This window comes from Thamnophis sirtalis, unplaced genomic scaffold (assembly GCF_051295495.1).
Source record: "Thamnophis sirtalis isolate CommonGarterSnake01/CBP01778 unplaced genomic scaffold, rThaSir2_p1.2 scaffold_11, whole genome shotgun sequence".
Lineage (NCBI taxonomy): Eukaryota > Metazoa > Chordata > Lepidosauria > Squamata > Natricidae > Thamnophis > Thamnophis sirtalis.
The window spans coordinates 41,833,877-41,856,424 of NW_028261391.1; the positions used below are offsets into that span (position 1 = coordinate 41,833,877).

The 22,548-nt window shown below is 34.9% G+C and overlaps 1 protein-coding gene across 1 annotated transcript in view; it reads left to right on the plus strand.

Annotated features, from left to right (window-relative positions):
• INPP5D (inositol polyphosphate-5-phosphatase D) overlaps positions 1–22,425 on the plus strand; it is an 85,374-nt gene extending 62,949 nt beyond the window's left edge. Inside the window, exons 15-28 of the mRNA XM_087725652.1 lie at positions 2,355–2,493; positions 4,218–4,326; positions 4,783–4,871; positions 5,034–5,115; positions 6,361–6,450; positions 6,571–6,684; positions 8,845–8,927; positions 10,042–10,129; positions 10,838–10,987; positions 14,045–14,141; positions 16,309–16,425; positions 18,332–18,583; positions 19,079–19,643; positions 20,402–22,425. Coding sequence (XP_087581778.1) covers positions 2,355–2,493; positions 4,218–4,326; positions 4,783–4,871; positions 5,034–5,115; positions 6,361–6,450; positions 6,571–6,684; positions 8,845–8,927; positions 10,042–10,129; positions 10,838–10,987; positions 14,045–14,141; positions 16,309–16,425; positions 18,332–18,583; positions 19,079–19,643; positions 20,402–20,404 — 1,978 coding nt within the window. The 3' untranslated portion in view covers positions 20,405–22,425. The remainder of the gene's footprint in view (positions 1–2,354; positions 2,494–4,217; positions 4,327–4,782; positions 4,872–5,033; positions 5,116–6,360; positions 6,451–6,570; positions 6,685–8,844; positions 8,928–10,041; positions 10,130–10,837; positions 10,988–14,044; positions 14,142–16,308; positions 16,426–18,331; positions 18,584–19,078; positions 19,644–20,401) is intronic.
• The last annotated feature ends 123 nt before the right edge of the window (positions 22,426–22,548 follow it).

Sequence of the window (22,548 nt, forward strand, 5' to 3'; positions counted from 1 at the left end):
TTTTGTTCTGTTTGTGTGTCCTTTTGCTAAAGGTCAACAGGGAAGATTTCTCTTCCAGGACCATTATATATCTTAATCATTTAGATTTGTATCAGTGGTGGGTTTCAAAAATTGTTCGAACCTACTCTGTGGGTGTGGCCTCCTTTGTGGGAGTGGCTTGCCGCCCATGTGACCGGGTGGGAGTGGCTTGCCACCCATGTGACCGGATATGAAGATGCCGACGACACTTGTCAGAACCACCTTAAATTACCTCACACACAGCACTGGCATGCATAAGAAAATGATGTAAACTTCTTTTTTAAAAGGCAACTTTGGTTTGCGTTAACACAACTTCAACACACGCAATGTTCTGATTGCACCACAAACGCAGTAGTCATCCTTACCTTTCACAGAGGCACTGAGTTTTATAAATATGAGCATGATAGTATAGAATAATCCAAGGACCAGTGGTGGGTTTCAAAAAAGTTTGGAACCTCTTCTGTAGGTGTGGCCTGCTTTCCGGGTCCACTAGTGGAACCTCTTCTAACCGGTTCGGTAGATTTGACGAACCGGTTCTACCGAATAGGTGCGAACTGGTAGGAACCCACCTCTGATTTGTATGTTACCTCTATAACTTTTTGGCTCTGTGGAATTGGAACTCGAATTAAATCTAGAAATCCAACTCATGTGCCTATATAAAGGAAAGTAGAAGAGCTGTGTTAAATCACCATAAGCTCCCTCCTTTCTATGGCCCAGTTTCAGCTTCCTTTCGCACTTCCACATTCCCATGGCAACACAAACTACAGGTCCTTCCTTCTGTCCACCTGGCATGTTCATTGCTTAAAGGATGGCCTGTACCGGGGTTGGTTCTGTATTAAAAGGGAGAAATGAAATTTGCCCTTGAACCTGTTTTAGCACAGCTACTCTGATGACCGAAAATAACTGGCTACTGTTCCTTTTCACAGGGAATGAAGTAACATGATGTGTATCACAAGCAGATTTTATTACTTATTCACACAAGGAATGATCTACAGTCATAACTTGCTATTCCAGAATTTTACTGATTCAACTATTTAGAGATTTGGAAGTGTAGAAAAATAGTTTGACAAATGGATACACAATCCTTTTTGTGTTCAAATGTGAAGGTCTTTTAGACAAAAGAACCATTGTGGTACTTGAGCAGGATAAACCTCCTGTTTATCACATGATATTGACAGATGGATCAGAGGATTTTCTTTCTTTCTTGTAAGAAGAAAATTTTACCAATGTTTAAAAAACAACCACAGAAACATAGAAGAAAAAGTAGAAAAAAGGAAAAGAATATAAAAGGAAGAAAAAGGAAGATATTTAAAGAAGTGATTTCCATTCTTTGCAGCAGTTAAAACATACTGTCCGTACCTCCTAATAAGAAAAGTGCCAATTCCATCTGAATATTAATTTTTAAAACACTCCGTATCATCATATGTATTTGTGTCCAGTAACTTGTTGCTTTTTCACATTACCAACAGTGATTATAAGTACCTTGGACATTTTCTCTGATGTCCTATATCAATGGTACAGCATTCTAAAAAAAGTTTTCTTTTAAATTGAACGACAATGTGAATTATTGTTCTTTTAAGCACATTGTCTCCCATTGATACATTTCAGTATTATAACCAACATGTTTGCCCATTTTACCATACATTACTTGCTCTTCATTTGAAATCATGGTTCTGAGAATTCTCAATGCATTTTTAACAACCAATTTTTGTCAAAATTATTTTGAGAATGTATTGTTTTATTGCAAAACAGCAATCAAATTTTCACAAGCAGGTGGAAAATTGAAGAGGGGAAATTCTAGCAATTTAATATCTTGTGTATTTGTGATGTGTGCACGTTTGTATTGGGCAGATCTGAAAGAACTGGGGACAGGGGGACAAGAGAAGAGAGCTTGAAATTAGTCCTCGATTTAACAACAGTTTGTTTAGTGACCATTCAAAGTTACAATGGCACTGAAAAAAGTGACTTACAATCTTTTTTCCACTATTGAAAATTGTGCATTAAATAGTGCTGAGGTCAGTTATCACAGATGCTAAAAGATAACTCAATTAAAAGCAACTCTTTCCTTGCAGGCTTCCCTATACATGATGCTCTCCAGATGTATTGGATAACAATCCTACCATACAATTATACATATAGGGAGTGTCAGTTTAGGGGAAACAGTTGCATAAAAATAATTGTTTGTACATTATCTTGGTATAATTTGAGTATATATTTTAAAATATTCTGAGATTATCTAGTTTAACACTGTTTGTATAAACTGTCTTTATTGGTGGTTGTGGTCAGGATCTATGCAATTTAACCTATATTGAGCACCCTTTTCTTATTTTTATCAGGAGAAATCAGAACTACATGAGTATTCTTCGCTTTATGTCGGTGGGAGGCAAGAATTTGGGTCCATTTAACATCACTCATCGTTTTACTCATTTCTTCTGGCTGGGAGATCTGAATTATCGCTTAGAATTATCCCCAATGGTTAGAGAACCAAACTTAACATTTATGTAAAGTTATTTTAAAGTGTCCAGAATATTTATATTTATATCGCTTGCATTACTTTGATAATCCTTACTATTTAGCTGATCTGCAAATTAAGTTTCTATTAACTTCTCAGATATTGCAAATAAAAATCCGAGACTAAGAAAGTTCATAGTCTAAATGAGATTTGAACCAGAAATTTATTGCTCACAAATGTACTCTTATGAATCATATGGGAATATAATGTACATTTGTAGTTGCAAACATTGTCACTAAATTCTTCCTACCAATATCTTGTTTTGTACATAAAAATGTTTTGTGCAAAATAAAAACTTCTCTGCATAGTAGTTAGGGTATATCAGTTTTGGTTTTCAGTAGAAATTAAATTTGCACTATATTAATTGGCAGTCTCTCTTATGAAAAAGAAATGACTTGAATTTTTTAAAAACTGATAAAATATAGAATATTAAAAAGGAAATGTTTTAAAAAGAAAAAAGAAAGAAAAAGAAGAATTAAAAGTGTAAAAAGAACGGAAAACATATTGTATAAATCATGAAACCTTGTTATTTCATGTTCTACATTTTCAAGTGTAAAAACAGGAAAAAGTTCCTTAGTACAGAAACCCAGATGTTATCCAGCCTCTGTTTGGACATATTCAGTGAAGAAGTATATACTACTTCCTTACAGGGCATTCACTTCAAAGGATATACTGTACATACACATATATTCAATAGCCTCAAGCTGCTGCTGCTGCTGCTGCTGCTGCTGCTGCTGTTGTTGTTGTTGTTGTTGTTGTTATTATTATTATTATTATTATTATTATTATTATTATTATTATTAAACTGTGCATGCTGCCTGGTTCCTAGGGCCTTGGGTGGTTTACAATTTATTAAAAACATTTAGAAACAAGGAAACAACAAAAGCAAAAAGAGTAAAGATGATAGAAATTACATAAATAGATAGAAAGAGTGAGTTGAAAACACAAGAGCACACGTGTTGACTTTAATCACAACTGTGTAACAGATTCATTCCATAGACCCCTCAAAAAGCCTCAATCCATCTTTCTTTATTGGAATTTTGAGCAGTTAATATAAAAAGGACAGATTGCTCCGAAGGAAAGTAACTGAAGAATGCTGATTTATTGAGCTGTTTACACCATCCATGTAAAAAAGGATTTGTATCGTGTTGCTGTTTCCATTAATAACATAGCCATCCCTGTCCCTAAATCATAGTGAATTTCCGAGCATCAGACCCTCACAGGTCTTTTCCCCTGGGTGTTACAGTAAAGTTTATTCTGATTTAGCAATGGCATGGGATTCTGTCCTATAAATTATATGTTCTAGTTTTTAGCTATCAACAGATACAGAAGACTTGAGTAGAAACCAGAGCCACAATGCTTTGAAACAGTTTTGTTTTGTTTTAAAAAACACCTTTGTCTTCATTTTACTCTAATGTCTTCTTAACAATAATTTGGTTTAGTGCCTTCAAATAAAAGAAATGAAGGCAATATTTCCTTATGGTATTAAATAGCACTAAAACATTTTCAGAATGTTTTAGTGCTATTTTCAGAATTCAAGTATTAAGACTTAATCTTATATAAAAATTTTGTTTGACCTGAATACATTTTTGTACTAAGTTTAATTATATATAATTGAGCATTGATTAAACAAAACATGTAAGAAACATAAGGTTATCATTAATTATAACGCTTCCCTTCGTCTCAGGAAGCAGAAAATATCATTCAGAAAATCAAGCAGCAGCAGTATACAGAACTGCTTAATTTTGACCAGCTCCTCATTGAAAAGAAGGATCAGAAGGTATTTCTGCAGTTAGGTAAGATTGTTACTAGGTTCATTCATTAAGCCTTGAGTCAAATATCCTGAAAAATTAGTTGATAAGAGAGAGAAAATTGAAGGATTAATTGATCCATTATTGTCAGAGTAATTACTTGATATAAAAAATAGCATCATGTAATGTGACACCACAGACTGATGATTCATATTAAGCCATAGTTTCCTTTCTGAACCAAATTAGATGAATCATTGCACAAATGTAAACCCAATTATGCTTTATGTGATATATGAACCCAACATTTCTGTCTCTCTCATTGTCTCTCCTCTTTATGTAATGGCATAAAGAACGTTGCTCCATATGGTGAGAGACTGCACACAAATAACTAAACATGTGCTAAAAACTGCTTTAGGAGACGATTAGAATGATCTGCAGGAGGTTGCTGTAGTGATTTTTGATACCGAGTTAAAACAATAATCAGCCATCTGTCTATTTCAGAGGAGGAAGAAATAACATTTGCCCCAACCTATCGCTTTGAAAGAAACACTCGGGAGAATTATGTCTACACCAAGCAGAAAGCCACAGGGGTATGCCATAACTTCTAGCATATTGTAGCATTTCAATTGATAACTGTTGCCAGCACCATTTTCTCTTTTGATAGACATTGCAGTGAAGAAAATAAAATCAATGGCTTTTTGGCAACCTCCAGAGAGATGTGTTCTTGATATTGAGTCGTCTTTTGTTTGCAGATGAAGTACAATTTGCCATCCTGGTGTGATCGAGTACTCTGGAAATCATATCCCTTGGTGCATGTGGTGTGCCAGTCTTATGGTGGGTAGATAACAGATTGAAAATAGCAGCAAAGCTGGCTTGAGCGGAAATGATTCAGAGCAGAATCTGTAGAATTGCCTTTCATTGCCAAGTTCTCAACAAGAGACATCCTATCTTTGATAAATGCTTTCTCCTTAAACTAAGATATGTGGGAGAAACAGAATAGGCTGTGAATAATTGTAGGAGAAATACATCATGTATTTGGGGAGGGGAGGGACACTGAAGTGGGGACACTGAAACTAAGCTAGAAAAGGTTTTCAGTTGTAGCAATTATTTCTAGGATATTCTGTTTTCCTCAGTTAAAATTGTGAAGTAGCTGAGGTCTGATGTCCAAATGAAATTATATTCAAAGCACAGGTGTGTGTGTGTGTAATTATTTCTTTGGGAATTTTGGTTCCTGGTCAGATATGAGATTAGAAAGTTTATAGGTTATTCCTCATCAGCTCTTAATAACACATAAATATGTGTATGTATGTATATATCTATATGTGTGTGTGTATGTTTGTGTGTATACTGTGTGTGTATACTGTGTGTATATGTGTGTGTGTGTGTGTGTTTTCGTAGATTTTCACGGGTGTAGGTATGCTGGATTGAGATTGTCTTGGCAACGTTTTGGCGAGGTTTCACTCGCCATCTTCAAGCTGGTGTTTTCAGCTTGAGGTCTGATATCCGAAAACACCAGCCTGAGGATGGCGAGTGAGACCTCGCCGAAACGTTGCCAAGACAATCTCAATCTTACATAGGAAAAGATCTGAATACAACAAGACCAGCAGATATATGTATGTATGTATGTATGTATGTATGTATGTATGTATGTGTATGTATGTATGTATGTGTATATATACATATATACATACATATATACATACATACATACATACATACATACATACATACATACATACATACAAAGAGGATAAATTAATTTAAGTGTAATACTGAAAGACAACTCTAGGAAGATAATGCCAAAGAGAATATGCTGTACCTTTGACTCTTTTCAGCAAGTGGGAAAATTGTAGGAAAGGCAATACATGGGAGGATTCATATTATTTTTCAAGTAACCTAGTCCTAGTTGCTAGGGTCATGGGAGTTGTGTGCTTTTCTTCTATTGAGTTCTTTTCTCTTTCTTTCACTTGAAAATAGAAGCTTTGTTCTGTTAAGGATCAGTTAGGCCAAGTAATTATCATATTCTTTCCTCACTTAGAAAGTTAAGAATACAAACCTTAACTGTCTTTCCTATCATAGGATGCACAACTGACATCATGACAAGCGATCATAGTCCTGTTTTTGCTACATTTGAAGTTGCTGTCACATCTCAGTTTGTTTCTAAGAATGGTGAGCATCCCCCTCCCTTCTAAGTAAAAATGCAATTCTTTACACCATTGTTTTTATGTCTTTAACAATTTTGCAGAACGCTGTTATTGCCAAATTTAACATATGCCCTCTTTTCCTCAGACGATAAGTACACAGACTCTCTAGGACAGATTGAATTTCTCCATTGCAGTGCTGTCCTCAAGACAAAGTCTCAGACTAAATTTTACATTGAATTTTACTCCAGCTGCCTAGAAAGTAAGTGCTGTTTCTCATGTTGTTGTTATGTTATCTATAAATTGCATTGAAGACATTAATGGGAGAAATAAGGCTGTTCTAGATGATATACCATTCATGTTTTACTGAATATTTATATTAAGTATGAAATAATTTGCTACTTAAAAGCTTCTTGGTGTATCTTGTTTATATTGTCATTTCAAAGGCAAGAATCTTTGTTGCAGAAAATTTCTGGTCTTCATTATTGTTTTAGACAATATATTCTTATTTGTTTGCTTTTATTTTTTTACAAGCACTTTTATATTTCCAGACAAAAATCCAAAAGGATATTATAATACAATTTTGCTTATAACACAGACCAAGTGATGAAAGTGAAAGATTTAATATAAACATCTGAACATGTGATGTACTATATATACATACATACATACATACATACATACATACATACATACATACATACATACATATATCTTTTCCCATGTAAGATTGAGATTGTCTTGGCAATGTTTCGGCAAGGTCCCACTCACCATCTACAGGCTGGTGTTTTCGGTGTTTACAACACAAAAGAGCAACGGACGCACAGCCAGCACCTCAGGCAGACAGGATGATACGAAACAGCCAAAACAGCCGACCAATCTACAAACATCAACTCCATCTAGCAATCAGGAGGCAACTCCACAGCCAATCAACCCACTTACAGCAACAAAGCCAGCACTCCATACACACAAACCAAGATCTATAGAGAGACGGCAGCTCCGACCATTCTTTACTTGCACAAGGACTAAGCCAAAAACACCAGCCTGAAGATGGCGAGTGGGACCTTGCCGAAACGTTGCCAAGACAATCTCAATCTTACACGGGAAAAGACCCGAATATAACAAGACCAGAAGAGAGAGAGGGAGGGAGGGAGGGAGGGAGGGAGGGAGGGAGGGAGAGAGAGAGAGAGAGAGAGAGAGAGAGAGAGGGAGAGAGAGAGATGCTATAAAATTTATATTTGCAAGACGTTATCATTCATGTGGAACTTCTCCCAGGGACAAGGAACAAACCTCAGCTATATATGAAATAAATGCAAAATGTTCACCTAGTCACAGATCTCTGCCTTTTGAGTGTATTTGTGACCTATTTAACCTACTTTTCTTCCATATTAAGTAAATCTTCTAAAAGGCCCTTTCCTATTCATAAATTGACTAATCCTTTGTGTTCACCAGTTTCCACATTAGATCTTCAAATTAACATGTCCTAGAATATCTGCAGAACTGTTCTGAGAGGAACACATAAGAAGCCATGTGTTTTGGATTGAGTTTTGAGGAAAAAATGATTCATTTTAAATGGTTACTATTTGATATTTGTTCATACATAAAATCACATACGGTATATTTACTTTACAATGGCTACAAAAATCACTATTTATGAGTATATTTTACATCTTTGAAATCCAAATTAAAGGGCTGAAGCTTAATATCATTATAAATTTGAAGCTTAACAGTAATTGTGATTTACAAAATCAAGAATTAATATGTACACGTAAGATCAAATTATTGTTCTGCAATGATTCTATAAACACAAATATACATTTGTGCTTAAGATTATCTTTCTAGATTCTTAATTCTGAGCTCGTGTTTGAAATAATATATATCCAGAATGGGTTATTTATGTTGTGCTTTGTCAAAGGGCCAAAACTGCATGGTGGGGTGGGGTGGGGTGTTATCCCATTTCCATTATTTATATGCCGTGTAGTTCTGTTAACCATGTTCCACACAAAAAAGACTGTACAGAGATTTGCATATATTTCTATGGAAACCATGTGTTAAGGATCTTAAATTAGAATGTCAAGTGTGCTATCTTGAGTGGCGTAGGAAGACCTGTCATATTTTCCTTCTCTCCTCGTCCATACAAGTACTGAGTTTTCTAATGATTTTCTTAACCAGAATAAAATATTGAGAAGACAACCAATAAGTTCATATGCAACAGCACTTTGTAAACACTCATTTAGGATTATAAGCTGAAAGTTACAAGTGCTTTCCATTCTGCTGTTCACAAACAGAAATAATAATGAGTTTCCCTTTGCTGCCAAGTTTTGTTTATTATCGGGTTTTTTTTTTAAGTTTTGCAAATGTCTGTGGTATTGCTTGTGCTTTTTCAGCTGGCAACTAATTTTCTTTTCTAACACTTTTACAGGCTTTGTAAAGAGTCAAGAGGGAGAAAATGAGGAAGGAAACGAAGGGGAACTGGTGGTAAAATTTGTCGAAGCCCTTCCTAAGGTCAGTTGATGGGTTTTGTTTGAATGCAACTTACATAATAATTGATTTAATTTGTATACAATCAATGATGCAGATCAACCAGTGGATTTTATTCCCATCTCAGACCAATATCAGATTCATTGTAGTCTTTCAGATAGTCCTTAATAAAAGAGAATATATAAATGTTTTAGCGAGGTCTCACTCGCCATCTTCAGCCTGAAGATGGCGAGTGAGACCTTGCTGAAACGTTGCCAAGACAATCTCAATCTTACACTGGAAAAGACCCAAATACAACAAGACCAGCATACCTACACCCATGAAAATCTACGAAAACAAACAAACACACACACAGAGACACACACACAGTGTGTGTGTATGTGTACATGTATATATGTATATATGTATGTGTATGTATGTATATATATGTATATATATATATACACACACATACACACACACATACAAACACACATATAATATATATATATATATATATATATATATATATATATATATATATATATATATATATATATATATATGTATATATATGTATATGTATATATATGTGTTTGTGTGTGTGTGTGTGTGTGTGTGTATATACATATATATATATATATATATATGTAATTAGTGTCACAACCCCTGGTATGCCCAAATATGGGAGGAAGCTCACTGCTTCTATTCTCTGTCCTTCGGCTCGTCACAAGAGACCATCCAGACAGAAACCCAATATTTTTTACTGTTGCACAAATATAACATATATATATATTTAGTGTTGCAACCCCTGGTATGCCCAAATATGGGAGGAAGCTTACTGCTTCCATTCTCTGTCAGCTCGTCACCAGAGACCATCCAGACAGAAACCCAATATTTTTACTGTTGCCCTTGTTACATTTATGTTTAGTATAATAGAAAATAAGACAAATCATCAAGAGCAAAGGTACATATTTTGCACATATTTGACCAGGAAAAGAACAACTCTTGAAATCCAGAATTTATGTACAATGCATATAAGAGAGCAACTTAGGTGTAGACACTTCATAGAAAAAGATTCCATACTGTTTACTAGTATTAGATTTCATAAATATATTTCTTCCTCTAGTTTTACTGAATTCTTGAGTTTTATTTGCAGCTAACTCCAATTATTTCGGACCCAGAATATCTGCTAGACCAACACATTTTGATTTGCATTAAATCTTCAGACAGTGATGAATCCTACGGTAAGATTTAAAGAAATGTATGCTAATACCCCACACTATTTCAGACAGGTGGATGTCCATATTTTCTTTAAAACCTCCACTGGTGAAGCACCTATAACTTCTGAAGGCAAGCTGTTCCACTGGTTAATTGTCCTCACTGTTAGGAAGTTTCTCCTTAATTCCAGGTTGCTTCTCTCCTTGAGTAGTTTCTATCCATTGTTTCTTGACTTGCCTTTTGGTTCTTTGGAAAATAAGTAGATGTTCTTTGTGATAGACCCTTAAATACTGGAATACTGCTATAATGTCACTCCTAGTCCTTCTTTTCTCTTTTCTCATCAATCTAACCCATTGCTAACCAATTGCTGTCTGGACTGGAATTTCTGAATGTGTCTTAAAAAGCAGGCAGTAGGGGAGATGAGCAGTTTAGGGTGAAATATGGAATCGCTCTACATCTGACCAACATTTAGTACCAGTATCTATCTATCTTCTAACCTCTGAAAAATACCTCTGGGAATTAATCACAACCATCAATACTCCATAAGCTTCTACTGGTATGTGCTGTGCACATTGTTTTGCATTCAGTATAATTCTATGCAAGTCTACTCTCCGAGTCTTAAGGAAGAATGTATAGGATTGCAATATATTCCTGATTGATTAGCGAGCAAAACAAAAACAAAAACAATTGTCCCTTGTTATCTGATAGAAATCAAGTCCCTTACTGTTCTCTAGGTGAAGGCTGTATCGCACTTCGAAGTGGAGCTGCAGAATCCCAAGTCCCTATTCAAACTGTGTTAACACACCATGGAGAAAAGACAGGGATCTTCCAAGGTCAATTCAAGCTACAGACATCCCAAGGGAAACAGAGAGAAAAATTATATGGTAAGCCAGTACTCCAAGCCAGTCATACTTTTGGCCAAGAAGGGCAATTGAAAGAGCTGTTTTTGTTTTTCTAGTAGCTAAAACCAGCCAAAAATGGTTATGTAAGAGAATGGGTTATATACTTGTTTCATAAACTAGTGTTGTTCAATTTCAGACTCCTTCTATGGTGCTGGGAAACTGACCTGGGCTTGTTTAACACACCTGCCTAGTTCAGGATATAAACTTGGCTGCACCAGAAAACTAAGCTGTCGTCTGCAATATGGGGCAAGACCCATAAATGTTTGTGAAAGATTGTGAGCATGTAATATTAAGGAAACATCAATGAAAAGATGTTCAGCAAACTGGCAGAGGGAAATGTTTTTATGTTAGCCATTTTAAACTCTAAAAAAACACAAACCTTTTAAAGTGTGGCCATGACATCAGGAATATGTTGGTATGTCATGGAATACACAAGTCCAACCTGGGCCTAATCCAGTAGTTTTAAATAGTTCATGAATATCAATTTCATCAGATTTCCCAACATTTATTCCAATAACAGGGCTTGTTTTCCCAGCAGGAAATTCATCTCCTTAGAAATAGTCTGTGTAGAGCAGGGGTGTCAAACTTGATTTCATTGAGCCCCACATCAGGGTTGTGCTTGACCTTGGGGTGGGATGGGGATGGGGTGGCTGGGGGTGTGGCCCATTCGACCTGTGGTGGCCCTGGTGGTGTTGGGAGAATCCATTGCAGGTGGCTGTGGTGGTCGAAAATAAAACCTGGGGGAGCTGTGTGTGGCCTGACCAGGCTCCGTTTTTGGCCACGACGGCCTCCTGCAGCCCTCTGCCAGCAAAAATGGAGCCCGAAGAGGCCATGCTCAGCCCTCCCGAGCTCCATTTTTACTGGCAGGGGCACTGTGGGCTAGTCCTTCCCTGTATCGAGGGCGGCCCCACGAGCCACTTCTAAGCACCCTGTGGGCTGGATCCAGCCCATGGGCCTTGAGTTTGACACACCTGGTATAGAGCTTAGGTATGGATGACGCTTGTCAGAGTGGTGACATCAGAGTTGTATACTCATTCTATAAAGACTGACAAATAGCAAATATAGGAAAGAAAGAAATTAGAATGATTGAAAAGATCATGCCATTAAATAAAGCATTTTTAGCAATAAAACATTTCTCATTATCAAAACAATGACCTTGGATACATAGAAATTTACAGGATCTAGTTTTAGTCCTTCCCTTCCTGCTTCCAAACAAATGAGAGAAAGGGTGCCATCTGCCTGACTATCTATGATATAGATTTGTAATATGTTTCAATTGTGACACTATGGACAGAAAAAGGTTTGAATACTTAGAAAAATGGTAAATAAAGTTTGAATTATAGAATACTGTACATGGATATATAGTTGATTTTTAGGTATGGGAACAGCAATATATGATAGAAATAAAGAATGTATCAAAACAAATCGAATGCACAGTGAAGGAGTCAACATTGAGCAGGAAGGAAGAGACATTCTGTAATATCCCCTTGACTGTTCAGTGCATTCTGGATAAATACGCAAGACATGCTTGTGGTGAGGGATTAGAGATATTCAGTACTGGTTAAAGATGAGAAAATATCATACTTTTAACGCAAATTATACCATGTTATTCACTGAAATCCTTAATGATTTGTACTGAATGTTTGTATCCAATAAAAATAAGTATCTGAATTAATGAATTGAAGATTAAATAATTGCAATTAATAGAGAATACACAGTGCATGACTGCAAGTTGCACATACATGGCAAAAAGAAGAGAGAAGAAGTAGATGAATTTGTGCAGCTTAGTAGAATATTTACAGAAAATTAAGATGCTAAAGTGGAAAGTTGTTAAAACATGAAAACAGTGGTGGAAAGCGGGTGGTAATAGATAGTATGTTGCAATGAAATAAGTGAAAATGACTGTGTATAAGAGCATCTTCTTTTGTGAGTGGTGTGGGGGCCTAGTGGTGAAGGCACTTGTGTCTCACTCAGAAGGTTGAGAATTCAATCCTAGGTAGCAGCTGTCATTTCTCTCTCAGGACACGAAGAGAAAATATCTGCTTCAAACTCCATGTAGGGATCAGGAAAAACATCTAGCCAATAAACACTCAACTCCATCCAGTTGCCCCAACTCTATCCAGTATTAAGAGATTATAGGATGGTAAAAAGAAAAAAATAAACCAAGTTTCTTCTAACATTGTGACATGTTGGGTATGTTATAAAGAAACACACAAGTCTATTTGATGCAGTCAAAATATATTTATGCAAAATATGCAGTTGAATGTGTGTTTGGTAAAACAAGATGAAATAAAAATATGAGTAGATGATGAATGAATGTGGATTGGATACAAAAGTGAAATAGCAAATCTGAAAGAACTGAGGTGGTTTTGCCATGTAAGAAGAATGAAACAAATATTAGTGAAAGAAAAGTAAATGGATCAAGAGCAAAGAAGGATCAAGGAAGATCTTGAATGGAGTTGATGAGATCCTCAAAAAAGAGGTCAAAGTTTAAAGAACAAAAAAGCAATACATGAATTGGTATGCAGATGTGTTAGAAGCAAGTATGCTTTGCAGAGATAGAAAAGATATAGGTAGCACAGTGATTGGAATTGGTATAAAATAAGAGTTAGTTAGATTTCCATGTTTTTTTTTAATCTCCTGCTTTTAATTTCATTTGCTGACTACTTACTCTTTTTCTGCACCATGCATAATGTTGCTTACCCAAATATGGAACGACCTGTGAGATATTCATGCTTCATCTGAGATGAACAAGAAGTTGCACAGTTGGCAGTGATTAGCATCTGATTTCAAATTGCTTTCTTGCTTACCACTCTCCCAGGCAGCAGTTGGGTCTTGTCAGAGTTTAGTAGTTTTATTTGATCGATAGTATCCCAAATGTATTTTTCTTATTTTCACCGTACAGATCATCTACTATAGTTATTTGGACCTTAAGTTAAATGTATACTTCCTGAATACTTTAGGTTATTTAGTTATGATTATAGCATTATAAAGGTATAAAGATGCACTGATATTTGATTTGGATCTATTTACCTTCAGATTTTGTGAAAATTGAACGAGATGAAACTGCTGGACAAAAATCAATCAGAGGCTTGAGCTGTATAGACCATGCCAAAGAATGGGAACAAATCAACAAGTAGGTTGAAGACAACTAATTGTCTATATGCAAACATGATTGATACACTAAAACAGGGGTGTCATAAACATCCTCATGGCAACATCACATGACGTATCAGGACTTTTTTCCCTTTCACTAAACCGGGTGTGGGCATGGCCAGCATGCTGTATCTGGATCATGGGCCAGGACTTTGACAGCCCTGCACTACATCTATATTGCACTATAGAATGCAATTGCATTACAGATTGCACTACAGTTTAATATTTTTCAAAATATTAGTATCTCACTCTTTCTCCATTCATAACCTTGGGTTTCACTATAGATGTAGTCTGTAATGCGATATACTATAGACGTAGTGCAGTATAGAGAAGTAAAGAACTAAGAAAGTTGGCTCCATGGACCGTTACCTGGCAGATAATAAAAATATAATGAAAAATGTCAAATATTTTTCTAAGTAAACCCAAGGTTATGATTGTAGAAAAAGATACTGATATTTGTAAAAACATTATACCCAAAATAATATTTATAGTCTGTTTTAATGTGATCCATGACATACCAATAATCTAGGATCATTTTGATTGTTGATATACTACGTAGATAGTACAACGCTAATTTTTCCATGTTGATCCCAGAACATTCATCATCTTTAATCATAGTGTTTTTATAACTGCTATATCCCACATCTCTGTGACCTCAATTCAGCAATTTCAATGTTCATCTTCCAGTTTTTAGCAGTTGTTTGTCTCACAGCTGTCAACAAGAATAGTAGTATTTCTTTACATAATATGTTATCATTCTCACCTCATTTAACACTAATTATAAGAGAACATAATTTTTTGTTCTGTAATCATGTATTCCTTAAAGACATAGCATCACAGCCATCTATTAACTTTACGTTCTCACCAGAAATGATAGAATCTGTCAGATTCTCTCAAACATATGGGGTTGATTTCTTTGTAAATATAGTTTATAGTCTATAGTTTATAGTTATAGCCTTAGCTATGAGTTTTAACAGAATTCTCTTCCATTTTAAATGAAAGTATTTTTAATTCCCAAACAGCATCCCATTCTCCTCCTCCTTCTAAATCTTTTTTTATGTTTATTTAGTGCCACTTAATCCAGTTTTCAGCAATAGTATTTGAATGATGGTTTAAAATGTTGCAAAAGGCTGGACTGATCCATGTTCAGATTCGCCCCATCTAGGAAGTTCCATTGGTAATTTTGCCTTGAGATCCTGGAGGAAATGCAAGATATTAATATAACAAATATGTACTGTACTAATAAATAGAATTCTTTATTGGCCAAGTGTGATTGAACACACAGGGAATTTGTCTTTGGTGCATATGTTCTTAGTGTACAGCAGGAAAATTAAAATATATTTATCAAGAATCATAAGATACAACACTTAGTGATAATCATAGGTTACTAATAAGCAACCAAATCATACCAGGAAACAAATAAAACAATATAAATTGTAAATATATATAGTCATAAGTGAGAAGAGATAGGTACTAGCAAGGATGAGAAGAATAATAGTAATACAGTCTTAGTTATAATTTGACCATGTTGTGGAAATTAGTTGCTTAGCAGAGTGATGGCATTTGGGGTAAAACTGTCCTTTTATCTAGTTGCTCTAGTGTGCAGTGCCCTATAGCACATTTTGAGGGCAGAAGTTGAAACAATTTATGTCCAGGATGTGAGGGGTCTGTAGATATTTTCACAGCCCTCTTTTTGACTTGTGCAGTATACAGGTCCTCAATGGAAGGCAGATTGGTAGCAATTGTTTTTTTTCTGCACTTCAATCCGTTGAAGTCTGTGTCTGTCTTGTTTGGTTGAGTCAAACCACACAGTTATAGAGGTGCAGGTGACAGACTCAATAATTCCTCTATTGAACTGAATCACCAGCTCTTTGGGCAGTTTGAGCTTTCTGAGTTGGCACAGAAAGGACATGCTTTTTTGATGATGTTTTTGATGTTAGGTGACCATTTTAAGTCTTGAGATATGATAGAACCTAGAAACTTAAAAACTGAACATATATTTAGACATACTTGAGGCTATTCTTGTAAATTGCCAAGGTTGTAAGACTTCTAATTGTTTCATTGTTCACTGATGTTTTAAAAAGGCAATATGAAAATATTCTCGTGCAGAAAATTCAAAATCCTCTAACCTGTATTTTCTCTGAAAGGGTTACTATTTCTAGCAGGAGGCCCACTCATTTGGTAGCCAAAGAAGCAGCCGCCATTGCTCGGTTTCGTGGAACTGCAGTAACTCTTGATGAGCCTTGCAGAGATGATATTGGACGGTAAGCACAGAATTTCACTTTTGAGGAAGCCTCATTGTGTATTTACACTTGTGTGGCTTCTTCTCACATGATGATGGGATTCATTTCTGTTATCTTAATCATGAGATTTCTGTTTAAGGCATAATGCTTCAAAGGAAGGAAGGCTTAGCTCTTCTCTCTCCAGATGTAATCCCATAATGTCAATTACTTCTTCAAGCAAAAATGCAAGGAAATGTTTTCTTTGCTAGATTGGCTGTATTTACTGTATAACCAATAATCTGAAGACAAATGAGATGTTTTGCTTCACTATTGAAGAGAGAACAGTATTTTTAAAAAAAATAAACTTGAAAGCTGTTCTAAATTATTTGTGGACACATATAGTAAGACTTTAGTTTTTGACTACTGGCTTTATTTTTTCTTTTGGTGACTTCAATTTCAAAATTTACAGTTGGCCTGGCTTTAATTACAGCTGGCACTGTAACATTTTACATATTCTATATGGGTTATTTTTAGCAGAAAGGTCAGTTTTTTTTTTAATCCTGTGTGCTTTCAAATGGCTTCTATCAAAAACATTTATCTTCTGAATGGATTTTTTTTAATAGTAAGAAAAATAATGGGAAAAGTGGGAAAATACAGGATGGTTGAAAATAAAATATATTGTAATCTGGATTTTTGCAATAATTCTATGAGTTAGGCAGGACACTCATATAATACATCTGAAGGCACTTATATGAGCTCTTATTGAAAAAACTACATAGCTCTTATTGAAAAAACTACTTATATGAGCTCTTATTGAAAAAACTACATAGTATAAAAATAGAGGGTTATTTTAAAATGGAAGAAAATTAATTAAGTGAACAGATATTTGAATAAGACATAATCTTGCTCCTAGTTTTCATCTTATCCACTTTATGGCTGAACTGTCAGCAAAAGTTAAAATTTATAATATGAATGTATTTTTGCTCTACCTGTGTAAGTTGAGGACTATAGGTAGTCCCAAAAATTTCCATTGCTAAGCAAGACAGTTTTTAGGGGAGTTCTGCCCCATTTTACAACCTTTCTCACCCCAGTTTTTTAAGTAGATCACTGCTGTTAAGTTAATAACAAGTTTGTTAAGTGATTAAGTGCTTCAAAGCCCTTTTACAGAGGCAACACACTAAGAAGATTTTTTTTCTTGTGTTTGCACAGGATGTGCAGGTTGGGAAGTCTCTGATGTACTTTATTGTCTTCAAAGAAAGGCATGTGTAGACCATGTTGTAATAATCCAACTATGTGGTGAGAAAGAAATTAGTTGCTATTTTCAGGTATTAGGATTGCAACTTGTAAACCAGCCAAAGCTAAACAGGGGCTGCAAGTTCAGGAGGATCACCTAATCATAGGTATTCTCCTCCTTTGAAAAGCCTTGATGTTTATGAGAAAACATCATTTCCATCTTGCTGGATTACAGAACCCAAACTGATCTCTCCCAAAGATTTCATATAGATGTTAAAAATATGGGAGAGAGAAATGATCAGTGTGGTTCCCCTGCACTGGAGCAATCATCATCATCAGAGTAATACCACAGTAGGTGAGTGTCAGAGGTTTCCAGGAAGGGTGTACTCTCCAGTTCAGATTCTGATACTCTCTAATTAGATTCTGATGATCATCTACTTTTGTGACTATTGCTCTTCTGTCCCATGTCTGGGCCTAAGAACTTAATCAAAGGAATCCAATAATCCTGTTCTAGAATTCTTGTGTTGAGACCCACAGAGATGACCTTAGATAAACTATGCAGTGATTGTCTGTAAAACATGTTTTAAGCCTAAGAAATGGAAAAAGTGTTAAAAAGAAAAATAAATTGATTTTGCCTTAACTCCTCCAAAGTCTCCAGAATAATTATACATTCTAACATACTAATTCATTCCTCCTCTCTTAATTTTTTCTTCAGGAACACAGTGCCCCCAGAGATCAACACTGTCACCTACTTACGGATGGCTTCTGCCTCTCAACCATTCACTACAACAACCCAGTTTAAGCAGATCCCTTCACCAGATCAACAACCTACCCTTTGGAATTACGATCCACAGCCAAAAGATAATACTCCACTATTGGGATTAGAATCTCCTACTACACCTTCCACTCTGTCTCCTGTATCTCCAAGACTTTCTGCTGCTTTTGCAACTAATCAAAAAGATCAACTGTAAGTTTTATACCCCTTTGGTCTAAATTTAGACCACTGAGATAACCTAGATTTCCCATATTTTGCTTTTCCTTTAGCATTCAATAAATCATATTATTTCTAGACTTCAGGTAACAGGATTATCTAACAGGACAACCATAATCACTGCTATTTTATAAACTCCAGTATTTCTATTTTTCTGCTTAATCAATATTTTATTTTCATATGCATTCACCATCATTTTGAATCTTTCCTTGGCCAGTGCCAGGCACTGTGCTGCCAAAGATAAAATCATGCCAAATCCATTCAACTGAAGGTGCATAAAACTCAAGGCAAATCAAATTATTTTTGAACATAGAATTTATAAACCCATGTGGCTCTCTTCCCTTTCCAACAATATAGAACAATAATAAATAGAAAAAATAATTAATTGATATAACCTTTTCAAAACATTCCCAAACTTTGTATAATGGTTATATAACCTTCCTTTTTCTCTTAATTTACTAACCTCGGCAGGTACAGTGAGGTGAGGAAAAGCATGATAGAACCATTGCTGCAAGATGAAGCATATTCAAAACCAGAAATGTTTGATAATCCTCTCTATGACTTCACAAAATCCAAGGACAAGCTTCCAATTAAGAGAGAACAGGAGTTGTTTAAGGTCTCCCGGAAAGAACTCCCAACCATTCCTGATCAAAACTTTCCTTTTACCAAGCTACAAGAGACCGATGGCAACAAACCTTGCAAGCAACAATCTTCCCCACCTTTCTTTCTCCCCACACATAGATTTCGTTCTTATACCTGTTCTAATCAATCTGAGGAAAACAGTTCAGTGAAGGAAAAGATTCAAAACAAGCAGAAGCCTTGTTCCAATTTAGATCCTTCTCTGCCAACTTTCAAGAATCCCATTAAATTAACAAGATCTGAAGTAGTGCAGAATAAACCACCACTTCCATCTAAAAGCCAGGTGGTGCTTGATATGCAGCACATCAAGGGCCGAGATTATCGAGAAAGCTCAGAACTTCCATCTCAAAGGAAACACCAAAATGAGGATGGGACTTTTGGCAGAGCAGCTGTGCCGGTAAGTTTAATATAGCATATACATTTGGAAACAGGAAACAGTTCTTCAGAATTTTAGAAATGGGTTATGTCCTTTTTCAGCCCAATCTGGAAATGCTAATGATTGAGTATGGAAGCTTTTGTATACCAAGTATATATGTGGTGATTGAGTAACCAAGTCTATTTCAGTGTTGTTATAATGTATAATTATACATGTTTTTATATAAAATGGGAGGCAGATTAAGGAAGCCATAGATGGTACCAAAGCTTTCTTGGAACCATACAACTATTCCAGTAATAATTTGCTCGAATCCAATCACGGAAAAAGTTGCCACAAATTTTTGAGGAGATAATTTGAAATAGTGGCAGTAGTAGGACAATTTACTGTGGGACATTTTTGTTTCTTTTTGTAAACTAAGCAAATAGCACTCAGTTTTCTGCTGGTCAGCATCTGACCCATCATTAACTCATGTAAATTAATATGCTAAACCAGGTGATCATAACACTACTTCATAATCTTTAAATATCTCTAAGTTTAATGGAGATACTACTGCCTTTTGCAATGTAGACCACAAGTGTACTTTTTTGCACACTTAAAACAGATATACAGACAATTAAGTACTGTTTGTTAATTGAGGAGAGTGATATGGCTGAAATAAAAGTATCTCCCTGTGAACTGACAGAGACAAGGAAGTTAAATGTGTGTTGCCTATTCCTGAGCAATGTAACTTTTCATTGATTATTCTGTCATAAGGATGGATGTTATTCTTGTCTTTCTAGTGAAAGAAACTATTACTGATGAAAAACCCAGATGAATCCTGAAAAGAAATAGCACGAACATTTCTCAGAATATCCTTTGACTAGGTACACAAGCCATTGAATGTTTAAAGAAGAATAAATCTTTCTGCCTTTCTCTGTTATGGAAGTACACATTATGAAACATAAGGTAAAATTAATTAAGACCAAAATTGATTTCAAAAGACTGAGATGAATGAGTGCTATAAAGCTTAAAACTGTCAATTCCTTCAAGGGCAAGAAAGTTGTGAATAATTATGGGATTTGGAAATTATATGAGTTGGATGCATGTGAAGGTATTATTCAGATTACTGTGGTATTTTTCAGATTAAGACAAATATATATTTTTAGATAATAGCCCAGTTTCCTAAATATTATTACCTGGTGGTTTATTGAGGGGCAATAAAAACCAAAAATGTATAATTTCTGACCATGCACAAAATGCTAACTTGGTTCTTTAAGAGAACACAGTGAGTATGAATTTTCAGCAACTATAAAATTTCCTTTGGACCATAATGATTGCCTTATTTTCCAGATAATTCCTTATTTTTTATTTATAATGTGAATAAAGAACAGTACACATGAGGAACTGAAAACTTCCAGAAAGATTTAAGAGTGTGTGTGTTGTGTGTTTTGTGTGTGTGTGGGCGGGGGGGGGGTCTTGTAGTTTGCTTTATATAGTATACATATTCAATTTATATTGACTTCATTATAATATCACTTTGGCAATTACTTGAGTCAAAATATAATAAAAACAATCTCTCATCCTGGTTTAAGCAGCTAAACATATTTGAGCTTAATTACAATTAGATTTTGATGGTGAGTCTAATGAATAATCTATTCTTCTTTTAAAATAAGTTTCCATTCTGGTGCAAAATGTGATAGAATCTGGAATAGTTTCTAAATTAACAACTTGGCAATGTTTATTTTAAGGAATTTCAATAACTACACATAGAATTCTTTTTGCCTAGTGCACAACAGTGGCAGTCTATCCAATTTCAGCATGTTGTAATTATTCAGGCTCATGTGTCTTAACCTCTTCAAAGGAGGCTAAAATGCTATCATTTTTATGGAATCTTTTAAAATTAAATTGGAAATATATCAGAGGTTTAAAAACAACTTTGAAGTAGAAATTATTGATATTTCTGACTGATGGAAAAAGTATTGGGATATCAGGTCATGGAATATCATTGCCTGCAAGTCTTAAAGTTGAAATTAAAATTAATTCATGAAGAAGTTTATTCCAAGTATATTAGCCACCTCAAGAATGTATCAAAAGAATGGACTGTATCTCTGTTGGCAATGTAATATATTTGGCTGTGGCAAGTTCTGGTTTCTTTTTGGAGTAATAATATGTATTAGTAGATGGACGAATAAATTGGTTATATCAAATGTGTGGAATAGTCCAGAGATTTATACAGAGGGACAAGAAAACTCCTATTATCTGGATATCACAGACTGGATTCAAGAAATGTATCACATTTTAAAAGAATATTTTTATATACCAATTAAGACACAATATGTTTCTATGTTATAGATTTCATAATATTTTGCTAAAGTAGACACGCTTCTATGTGTAATTTGATATATTGTTATTAAATGAATATGTCATCCATTTAGGTGATTTATATTAAATTAGTATGTTAATTTGTTTCTTTTTTTCTTTTATTTTAGTATTATAACTTAATAACTAATTTGTTGGATTTGTGTACATTAATGTCTTCCTCTTAATTGGTTTTGTATATATATATTAAACTGCAACAACATAATTAAAATTATTTCTAAAGTTGTATTATCTTATTGACCACAATGATTATTTTTATTTTTGTATCCATCTGAGACTTTAGGTAAAAAACTTTGCAATAAAATTATGCAGTGAATAGTGTTTTTGATTTTCTGTGCTCATTGCTAATTTTAAAAAAAGCAGCAAAAGAAGCAAGTTATTATGATTGGCCACTGCAGATTGTTTAAGGTTATTAAATAACATATTGACATCCTCATCTCTGATTGCTACTGTTCAATAGATTTATATGAACTAAGTTCCATTTGCCTTCTGTTATCTGTTATGTTTCCATGACTTGAAGAAATTTGAAGGAGACATTTTATGCTGCTGAACGGAGCTATAAACAAAG